Genomic DNA, 11,633 nt, shown 5'->3' on the forward strand with positions numbered 1-11,633 from the left:
CGGCAGCGCGCTCGGCCAATCGGAGGCGAGCAGCGTGCGTCACAGTTCTCTCTCGCCCCCCTCCCCCCCCACCTCTCCCCCCTCCCCCGTCGTCCTCCCTCCACCTCTCACTCTGCGCTCACCCTCCTCCCACATCCACTCTCCTGTGCGCTCTTTTTCTCTCTCTCTCTCCATCTTCCTCCTCCTCTCCTTGCACACATATCCGCAGGCGAGTCCCAACTGTAGGCAGCGTTCCTTTTCTCTTTTTCCCTCCCCCTTCATCTCATCACACCTCTGCTACCTTACGGATGACAATGCGCATGTGGACATAACACATACGCGCGCACACCTTTGCCCACACGCGTTGGCACACGCGCCTGCGCACACCCACACACACACATTAATACATACACGCTCTTTGTCACTGGCTCGCAGACGCGCATTCATGCCTCTGTGGAAAATCACCTGGGAATGTCAAGGTCAGGTTGTGTAGGAGGGATTGGGGCGGATGTTGACATGTCTTTAGGTGGCCGCAGAAGGAAAAAAAAAAAAGAAACAGAGCCATGACTGCATGACCTAGATCTGCAGCGCGCTGCCACAGTAGCAGAATTAATTCACTTGATGTGTTGTTGTGAGCACTGAGACGGCCCGCGGCTGAGGAAATTGTCCACTGAGGCTGCAAATATGGATGACAGGAGCAGCTGAGCAGCCGTGGGACAAGACGGGAATGAGGGTCCAACCCCGACGACCCTGACGGCTGATCCCGTTTTCCTCCTCATTATTTGTCCTCCTCCCCTCCCCTCTCCTCTCCCCTCCATGCGTAAGACGCCTTTGGGATCCTGGTGCATCCTCTCTCATATCTCCTATTCCCATATCCGATGGTGTGATGATTTTCAGAGCAGAACGTTAAGAGTGGTTATATAACCGAAAATAAATAAATAAAAATGTTATGACCTACTATCAGGGTAATGATTCACACCAAGGAGTGACTGCGGAGCACAACTGGAGACGCGTTTCTCCCTATAGTGAAGCCTCTGTTGTTAAACTTTTGCACATGCCACAGATACTGCTGCCAGTGATGGTGGGCCAAAACAACCAAAAAAAGAAAAAGAAATCAGCTCTAGTGCATCTTAACCAACCTTAAACAATACTGGAACAATAAGAACATTTTCAGAACTCCTTTTTGCACCTTATTGCAAATAAAAATAATTTTTGCAGATTTTTCTTTCATTAGCATGATTTGTGGGTAAATTACACGTTCCTTTGTACAATGGTTGGTTGTTTGTCTTGAATGTAACATATGTGATCTATCTATCTATCTATCTATCTATGGCACTCTTGTATGCCCTCATTCAGTGTGCATGTATGTGAGTGACGTGTGTGTTTGTGCTCAGGCTAAAGTATTGCTGAGGGTGTGAGGGGTCAGCAGTGTCTCCGAGGCCATACAGTAACAGGAGGTGACTAAAGGCTGCCTCAGCCTTCCACGTCTGCCTGCCGCGGTCACTTCAGCAGGCCACTGTGTCAGTCCACTGGAGGGAAAGTGCAAACTAGACGCAGCATGACAACATCAGAACATCCCAGAAGACGTCCAGGTGTGACGACTTGAAAAGACAACACTACCCTGTGGTGTCTCCTAACATTAGGCTCAACGTGACATGTTGGATTTCACCATTATGCATGTTTAGTGTGGTTTATCTCACTATTCCAATGCTCCTAGAAAACATATGCAAAGAATATGAGCACAAAAGCACAAAATCGATTTGTGGTTGTATTTTGTGGAAGATCACAGCTGCTAATTCTACTCTATAGGACCTTCAGGAAGGCTTGGGATTGTCTCTTAGGTGCTCTCTCTGTCCCCAATTTCATGAGTTTGTGTTTCGCCCTCTCTTGGTGAGTCATGCAGCATTTTGGATTATGAAACAGATCGAACATACAGAGCTGGGGGGTTACTGTCTATTTATAGGTATGATCTCATATCCAACTTTTTAATCCTGCTCTTTATGCCCACAAAGAACACTGAGGCCTACAAATACACGGGGTGATGTAACAGGTTAGCGCAGTTCCAAACTGCTCTGCAGCATGTGTTGATGGTGATAGATGACTATTAATCTATAAGCTAGTACGAGCATCTGATTTCTGCAAATGCTGGAGCTGCAGAAGCATTAATCAAAGCACTAAAACCCACATTCATTAAGAGGCTTCGAGTGTTGTGGGAGGGTAAGTGCATCACAGCGAGCGCCGGAGTGTATTTATAGCGTGGTGTGTATGGAGCACAAGTGTATGGAGCACAACATTTATGTAATTGCACAAATGTGTTTGGTAAGCTAATCACAGGAAACTGTTTTGATTACGTGTTTTTATTGGTATACATATTTGCTTTCTGTCACAATACGATCTATCATGTTCCAATGTTTCTGTTGCCTTTTTACTGACTTTGTTGAAAGACACACACACACACACACACACACACACACACACACACACACACACACACACACACACACACACACACACACACACACACACACACACACACACACAAATGCAAACAATCTTTCATCTTCAGCATAAGCTCAGTAAAGAAGGCAACCTAAAATGATGACAGGGATCCCCACCATTACAAATGATGTAATATCTCACTTGTCATTCATATCTACCTGGATGGCTCCCATCAGTCAAATATACACTTCTCAAAAAGTGTGTTTTTTATGACAGAATAATCTCATGATCAAATAAACATTTTGAATAATAATAATAATAACAAAAACCTTACCATGAAATCCCAATCCTGTTTACTGACTTGGCATTCAACTACACATTAAATATTTCCAACACTTATGCAAAAACATCCTTCTTCTTTTTTTATAAAAACTAGCCTATTTATTAAATATAGAACAATCTCCAGGTAAGCACACAGTTTGCTGATTAATCTGCTGAGATTATATAATGTCCTTAAAAGCTTTCAGTGAGCCACTGCTTCACGTCATATAGGATTTGTCCCAGGCAATATGATAAATGGAAGATAGTATCTATTTGTAAGCAATCAATGTAATTATGTTGTATAAAGCTAAGAAATGTCTGTCTATGTATTCAGTCCAGCACTCTTTGATTCCAACAATGCTTCATAATGAACATATACTCCTTCTACAAAACAATATCCATCCATGGAAACACTCTCTACCATGTAATTCTTGTTTCTATCAGTCATCATGTGACACTACGTCGACGAAAAACCCTCCACACAGAGCAGTGCAAAGATGTGATTGGCTGTAAGCTGTGAATGGCGAAAGTTAACGATTAACATTCATGTCACAACACTGCAGTTTCATTCAGTCCTCGGTTTCCTCCAGGCTGGCGTTATGCCAGACTGTACCACTTGAGGGTGCTCACATGCAGCCCAGCAGCAACACCGTCCATCCCTTCTGTGCAGCGGATTTCTTCCACGAGGCACGATGTTAACATAAGAAACGCGGAGATATGGGTGTGAAGGGATGACAATCTGGCCTACAATGTAGAAGAAAACACATCTGCACTACAAGATCAGAAGCTTGTACATTTAGCTCTATCGTGTGACTCGATCAATAAATAAATAAATAAAATAAATACATTCAAATTAGCCTACGTAATACATTACCTGTTAGTGTGATAAAAAAAAAAAAAAACAATCCCACACCATAAAACTAGAGTGGTACAGTAGGTCTCGTTTAAGCTAGTTTAGTTCTACAGTTGCCCTAGTCGAATAGCAGCGAGAAATCCTATCAAGTGATCAGATTCAAGTTCCCCCTCCGCTAAGCTCTCCCCTCACAAAAGGTAAAACTAGGATGAACACTAAAGAGAACACATTCATAAAGGCCGATATTTGAAAAAAAAAACAACAACAAAAGAATGTCAGAGATATGAAGTTAGATTACACAAGTAGATGATAACTGAAAATGACCTACATACACATCCTGATTTGGCAGCCCATAAAGCATTACATTTCGATCCATTACATGCTTCTCACTGCCTCGTCTCCTTCCCTAAAAGCTTCACTTTAGCCAATGATGAGGTCACACGGAGAGGCAAACGCTCATTTGTAGCTTGAAAATGCACTGAGGTCTGTCACAATATACTGTCGTCAGGCCTTAATGCCGACCTAAATCTATGCACAGTGCTTGAATGCAACCATGACCACTTTAGATATTAAAACACAATCGGAAACTGGCAAATGTGCAGCCACCTGCCTACAATATTGTCCTTTAAGTTTGCTTTTTTTCCCCCACCCCCCATACCTGACTAATCTAAAAGAAAAATAATAAAATCACAGATAATATCAGAAACACAGGTCTATCCATGTATCGAGAGTATAGTCAAACTAGACAACAACTATCATGCCGAGTCTATGTTTATCTGACAGGCGCAAAGACAGTCATGATAATATTTCCTCATTTTGTTACGTGGTTGGATACAGAGTTATCTTCCCATATAATTTGATTGTCTATAAACTAAATGTCAGAGAGAGGCACCAGACTGTAAGGAAGGACAAGTAAAACAGAACAGTAAACAAATAAAGAAGTCTCTCTATATAAATATAATCTCTAGTATTGTCCAATAACTATGGAGTTGGTCAACCATTGATCAATGCACACAAATATAAAATGGCAGTCCTGGAACCAGTACGTTTGTTCTGATCCAGGATCAGCTTTATCCTCACTGCTTGTTTTTTTAAGGTCTACAAGCAACTATATCAGTCTACAAAATGCGCATAAAAGAGAGAAGGCACAGAAACACAAACCCACCGTGGAGTGGGGTGGACGGACAGCAGCAGTTTTTCAGGAGCAGATTGGATGAAGCTGCACGTTCTGGTTTGCTTGAAATTTGCGACATCCGTGTGCAGAGGTTTATAGATTCGCTCTCTCATTTTCATTGAGTTTTTCTTTGGACCTCTGCATTGATATGACATTCTCCTTTCTTTTTCTGGTCTAGTTATGAGCACGACCGCAAACTTCTGTCAGTCACCACGAGAGGTGACCCAGTAGTGTCCCCGAGTGCACTCCCGTAAACAAAACTGGCTTCTTCGTTTGATTCTTTGCATAACTATCCCTAAATCTGCAGTGAGCACAAAAAGCTGCTGCATTTAAAGTCCCTCAACAGAACACGTCTCGGTTGCTTTCCTCCTGTTTTTGTCTTGTAGATCAAAATGAAGGTGGAAGCCAATTTATGCTACAGATGTGATGCAGCCCTTTTAATTAAACACCTCATCTTATTTCATCACTCCTGTCTTCTCTTGTGTTGTTTGATTTGATCTTTTCGACTGAGAATTTTCTGTTTTTTCTCTGACCGGCCTGGCCACAGTAACATTTGCTGCCATAGCCTCCTCTTGGTTCTTTTCCTGTTTGGCCGTATCTCCGGTCTTGCTGGTGCTACGCTGGTGGGCTGGGGTTGTTGCTTTCACAGGAATAGGGGGGACTTTACCCGGGGGCAGACGAGGGTCTTCTCCGATGTTGACGGTGAGGTTGGTGTAGAGCGGCTCCAGCTCTTTGGAGAGCAGCTTGTACGTCAAGGAGTTAAGGCCATCAGAGCGCCAATTGAGTCTGGTCCTTTTGAGAAGGTCAAATCTAGAATGGCGAAACACAGTATCAGTTGGTGTACGTCTGTGTTTCTGAAATCTGAAGAATATCAGCCTAAATCAGCAGAAACTGTAACAAAGACCAAGCACGAAAATCTGCATGAATCAGTGTGTCGACAAAGAAACAATACTAATATTGTAAAAACTCAACATGCAAAGATCTGAAGATGAATAGAATGTAATTCTGTCAGGAGAAGGGTACAACATTTGCCAATTATTTCTAAAATTAGCCAACAGTGTGTAGGACTGCATACAATTTTCACTGCTTGTTACAAAAAGACCAATAATCTCCAACTAATTAAAATCAGCTACAATACTGTGGAATCACAGGAGTGCCATGATAAAAGATAAATCTATTAAAAAAAATTTATCTGTATTTATTATGTTTCCTTATTTTTAACATATTTATTTTTTCATTTATTCTCTTATTTATTCCTCTTTATATTTACATATTTATTTCCACATTTTAAAACATTCTTTTTTTTTATCTATTCCTCTCTATATATACACATTTATTTCCTTATTTTGTAAAAAAAAAATTATTATGGCACTCTGTGATTCCATACAATACAGCCGAGTAAACCAAGCTACAGACATTATGACTTATAAGTGCTAATATTTATAAAATTATTTGAATATGTGAGTCACACAAATGACATTTAATAAACATATGCATAGTAGATCTAAATACCTCAGGCATCCACTATAGCCATGCATATAATTTGGGTTCTATTTGATCAAGTCGATCAGGTAAAGTTGTGCATAAACAAATACGAATTCCTATAATCTGCACTGTATGGGCTAAAATATTAATTCTCAGAGACACATAGCTCACAATGTTGGCCAAAAAAAACACAAGACAAAACTTCTCCAACCTCTCCAGAAGGTCTTAAAGACAATGCAGCATGTTCAGTCTTAAATATGTCTAAGATCTAATAAATCTGAAAAAACACGGGGCAGAAAAAACTGCTGGTATAACAGAATGAACACAAAACAGTGTATTGACAAAGAGCACTTGTACTACTATTATAAAAACATTATGGAATTTTGTCAGAAGTCAGGAGACTGGTACAAAATTTGGCAACACTAAATGCAATTTCATTGTTCACAGATACACCCCCCAAAAAGGACAGATGCACCAGAAAATCAGATCCAAGGCTAAAAATGGCATTAAAATGTTTGTGTGTCTGTGGATATCTCCATGTGTACCTTCGTGGATTTTGCTCATTGCCTCTGTCTCCTTTATGCTTGATCATCTTGTAATGACCGATGGCCACTGGAGGGCGCACAATCTTCATGCCAGACAGTCGCACTCTGTACAGGAAGTATAAAACAGGAGTGAATTTTTTTTTTTTAATTTAAAAAACAGCATATCCTCAAACATATATTCTCAAGCACAAAGCTGGAAAACTAATCTCAACGTCACAAACCTGGTAAACTATTCATGCTATTTTCTGTTACTGACACCTATAACACCACTCAGTCTAAGTGCATCTAGCCTCTGGGGACTACATTTAAAAACAGAAAAATAAAGGAAACAAGCAGAGTAAGAACAGAATAGTGGGTGAAAACATACTTTTATGGCCTATAGGCGGTGGAAAACACTGTGGTTCTCTTTTTCCATCTCTTGCTTGCGCACCACTCCAGTTATCTGAGTCAATCAAAACACGGTGTAACTAATGTTGTGAATGTCCTGCATATGATATATTTGAATCTGCAGACTTCATGCACAAAAGGCAGAGTGTTACAAAAAGTACAGTGGAAATGCTTTTGGATTTCTTTTGATAATTAGTGCAAGCTTTTCAAATTTTTTTTCTTCTTTTTTTTAAGGTTTTTGTTGCATTCAGTGCCTGTCATAACAGTTTGGCAAATGCTCGAAGAGCCAGGGAGTGGAGAGAGGGGAGCGCAGCATAGACAGGAGAAGAGTCTGAAAACTGCCTGAAAAATCTTAAGCACACAGCCCAGTTTGAATCTGCAAGCTAGCCCATGCAAGCATACCCACCGAGCCCACTCCAAGAGACATAAAGCGAAGCCACAGCGATGGGAGGAGGCATGAAGATGAAAGATGAATGTTAGGAGATGTAAAATTAAAGCCGAAGAAAAGGAAAACATGTGGTACCGAAACCGTAAACATGACAAAAAAAAAAAGAACTGGTAGAACAAAAGAATGTGAAAGAAGAGAAAGGCTGAAATGGTTGTACGTGTAGTTGTGATGCTGAGTAACCATGCACATCTCACATGTCCACATGCACAGTTTACAGTTCATTCTGTCATCATGCAGGGCGTGGATCTCTGCCCCTTTCACCCTCTTTACCTGGCAGCGATGTCATCGTCCTCCCCGCCCCAGCCCCAGTACTGGTTAGGGAAGCCATTCATCTTCATATACTGGTCTGGGGTCACTGCAGAAACCCCACCGAAATACTGTGGGTACGGCAGCCTGGGAGGGTCACATCATGAACAATCTTCAAAATAGCGTCCCATGACAATGATGCATTGATAGTAGGGGCAGATCGATTATCGACTTGACCGATTATCGTGGCCGATATTTGGCATTTGTCCAGTAATCAGTATCTGTATTTTTATTTCTGATTATTGATAAATTAAATGCACTTTTCAGGCATGATGCCTCCTCCTCTCTCTGTCTGTAGTCCCTCTGTGGTGTCAGAAATGTCTCTCAAGCAGAGACTGCAAAAAACTGAACAAGAAACACAAGCCATTGCCACAAACCAGGAAATTAGCAAATCTCACACTGGCTAATGCAATGCTAAGTTAGAAGGCTGCCACAGATTACTCTAAAACAGATTCTGGAAAATAATAATAATAACTTAAGATATAGACTTTAGTGGACTACAAAAGTGATAAAACAGGAAAATCTTAAGGAAATAGAAGAACAACAGATGTACCTGAAGGAACAAACTGATCGATCTCGGTCAAGAACATCCTAATTTAGTCACTCCTATTTCTATCTTACATTTTCAGTTATAGTAACCCTTATTAATGAAGAAGCCTGGTTATGAATGACACGTTCCCTGCTATCACATTCTGTTCAAAGGTTCAATGTATATTGAGTTCCAAATATCGGTTATTTGCCTTCCTCGATCACCAACAATCGGCACCGGTATCGGCCCTGAAAAACCCCATATCGGTCGATCCCAAATTGACACACAGGCCCGATCACTGATGCTATGTCTCTACCTGTATCTGAACTTGTCCATGGCCACAGACAGGTGTGTGGGGAACTGTTTGTGGCAGGTGTAAGTGTTGTGGTCATTTTCAGGCAACAGGTCAACGTCATGCAGGAAGATGCAGCTCCAGTCTTCATCTCTGAGGGCCTCCCGCACCCCGACGTTCAGCAGCTTGGCTCGATTAAAAGTACCATTCCCCCACTAAAGAAGGGAACAGAGACAGATTAATGTATTTACAAGTGAATGAAGTAAAATCAAAGCAAAATCCAGCTTTTCGGAGTATACTATTGCGGAACACAAGAGGATTTATGACACTGAATATTAACAGTGTGGGCAAAGTGTGGTTGACTGAGAAATAATCCTGGAACCACCAGAAGCCAAACAGCCTTCTGAGTTTTCTTTCTTAGTGAAAAATACCAGCATGATTTTGCACATTATTTCTTCTACCAACACAATTTTTACATTGTTTTGCACATTATTTTCCTTACTTTTCATATATGTAACGTATGTGAGCTACTGGTTACTTTGAATTTCCAAAAGGTGATGATGAAAGCATCTATCTATCTATCTAAAGTATCATAAGTACTAATTATGCAAAGTACTCCTTGTCAGTATTATAACATATCAACAAAATATTACTATTGATGCATTTTAGTACGAGTAGCATTGTGATGTTGTTACTACTCCACTTCTTATAACATACAGTGGTTTGTTTAATAATACTGCATCACATTTTGTAAAGCAGAAGACATTTTCTATGTACAGTTTGCCTCTAGCCTGCTTCAAAATTTGATTTAATCTTTGTATCTGTTTAGATGGGACAGCCAAATTACTGCTCCTTTTAGTATGCAGAGGTTGGTGAGATGAGAGTTTGAGGCTGATAAGACCTGACTAGAGGACCTAATCAGGCAGAATAAGTGACTACATCAGTGAGCACAATCTGAAATTTTCGCTATGAATAGTTAATAGTGCAATAAATGTAGTGAAACACACAATAATTCCTTCTGAAATGTGGAGAAGTAGGAGTGCAAAGTTTTCTGACACAACGTAAGGAAAAATATCTCAGAACTGAAATTAAATATTGCACTTGAGTAGATATATGACACTATGATCACACTGGTACTGAAATGGTGCTATAAACATTATGACCAGAGAGAATCCATTTTCACACAGCTAAACATCGACTCTACACTGATAACGCTCATCTTTAAACTCCAATATTACAACAGTAATACACAAATTTTCTGTCACTGCCACTGTTATGGCATTACCACCAGTATCACATAATGTTTCTATTACATCGGGAATGCAACCTCCTAGCAATATTCCAGCATTGCATCAATATTGCACCACTATTACACTAGAAATGTACCAACACTTGCCCTGCATGCTTTACGCTTTAGCTCAGGACAGAGAGTGCAAGACAACCTCAGTCTAAAGCAGCTCAAACACGCATGTATGTATGACCTGACCTGCTGTACGATGTAGATGCTGTAGTGGATCTGCTGTCTCTGCAGGAAGGGGTGGAGGTGGTAGAGCAGGGCGCGGAGGTGGGTCTGTCGGTTCCGGTATGGCACCACTATTGCCGTGTGGTGACGGGGTTCACAGTCTGGAGGCCGGTAACGTCCCCCTGGCAACACTAATGGATTCCTCTGTCTGATCTCTTCCATCGACAGAGGAGAGGAAAGATGGACGGACACGGGTCCAACTGAAAGACGGACAGGAGAAAAGCCGTAAAGATACTGTCTGGGTTTTGTGTTGCTGACAGCTTAGCAGAACACACACACACTAGCAACTTTCACTGTGCCCTTTGCTGTGTAATCTTGCGGTATTTTTAACAGGATATACTTAACACCCCTTTCTCTCACCCAGCAGCGGGGAGGGGATCTGACAGTCTCTCAACGGTGGTCCGGTGGCAGGGGGTCCTGTGCCAGAGTTGCGAGGCGGGGGAGGCGGGGCTCCCAGATGACTCAGATTGGTGTAGACGTCATGAGGCCGGGAGTAATCGAACTCGGGCTCTGTGGTGTGCACCAGCACAGAAACAAGACCCCTGAAGCCCCCGAGGGAGAAGTAGAGCACAAAGGCAAACTGGAAGCCGACCAGCAACGCTAGAGTGCACGGGGAGTCCAGAGAGCGGCCACAGCACGCCATAATGAGGCTGGAGACTGGAGAAAGAGGGTGAAAGTCCAGGTGGGGAAACCGGATGGAGGGACGGGAGGTGAAATGAGGGGAGGGAGGGCAAGTGGCTGCTGGATGAGGAGGAAGGAAGTGGAGGAAGAAATGAGTAAGGAGAGGCAGAAGGAGAGGAGGGGAAGGAGGCAGCACTGAGTGCAGGTTCAGGCGTGCAGGAGGCGAGCATCCATCTGTTGTAATGGGGAGTGATGAAGCTCAGTCAGCACTGCCATTACCTCCTGACCTCAAACGTCACTGAGAGGAGACACAAACACTGCAGTGAGTTAAATAGAACCACTGCTCGTTTTTGCGACCACTGCATCACATCAGTGTACAAACCTTTTTTTGTGAGGGTCTAATTACGACCTATCCCGGACCAGGAAGGGCTCACTCCACTTTTCTCCTTCTCTTCCTCCTTTCATCATCAAGCTTTCTGCAAGAGAAAACAAAAAAAAGTGAACAATGCAGCAGCAGATGTGTTCCAGTGTTCGGGTCACTCTCAGCTAAAATAAGCTGGGAATGACAAGCAGCTACAAACAAATGTCATGTTTGCTGCTTTATTTAGAATGGCTTATTTTCAGCACTGACATTTCCATGGGCCCTATATGGAAGCTGATGCCTGCGGATCAAATTAATCCAGCATCACAGTTCTCTGTTTGTCCAAACAATTACATGCTGTAGCAAACCCC

At 42.1% G+C, this 11,633-nt stretch overlaps 1 protein-coding gene across 1 annotated transcript; it reads right to left on the reverse strand.

Moving 5' to 3' along the window:
- Positions 1–2,320: 2,320 nt before the first annotated feature.
- b4galt3 (UDP-Gal:betaGlcNAc beta 1,4- galactosyltransferase, polypeptide 3) lies at positions 2,321–11,158 on the reverse strand. The gene is made up of 6 exons (XM_022191811.2): positions 10,641–11,158; positions 10,245–10,480; positions 8,783–8,973; positions 7,902–8,024; positions 6,797–6,901; positions 2,321–5,576 (listed from the first exon to the last, which is right to left on the reverse strand). The coding sequence occupies exons 1-6, from the start codon at positions 10,921–10,923 to the stop codon at positions 5,222–5,224; spliced, it is 1,293 nt and encodes a 430-aa protein (XP_022047503.2). The 5' UTR covers positions 10,924–11,158; the 3' UTR covers positions 2,321–5,221.
- Positions 11,159–11,633: the final 475 nt, after the last annotated feature.

Source organism: Acanthochromis polyacanthus, chromosome 6 (assembly GCF_021347895.1).
Source record: "Acanthochromis polyacanthus isolate Apoly-LR-REF ecotype Palm Island chromosome 6, KAUST_Apoly_ChrSc, whole genome shotgun sequence".
Taxonomy (NCBI): Eukaryota; Metazoa; Chordata; class Actinopteri; family Pomacentridae; genus Acanthochromis; species Acanthochromis polyacanthus.

What these genes read in the sequence shown, in the direction of transcription:
- b4galt3 (XM_022191811.2), bottom strand. Translation starts at nt 10,923, where the DNA reads ATGGCGTGCTGTGGCCGCTCTCTGGACTCCCCGTGCACTCTAGCGTTG. An exon ending in GATCCCCTCCCCGCTGCTGG is followed by an intron (nt 10,481 to 10,640) that starts GTGAGAGAAAGG and finishes TCCGTCTTTCAG; the next exon opens with TTGGACCCGTGTCCGTCCAT. An exon ending in AATGAGCAAAATCCACGAAG is followed by an intron (nt 5,577 to 6,796) that starts GTACACATGGAG and finishes TCGCCATTCTAG; the next exon opens with ATTTGACCTTCTCAAAAGGA.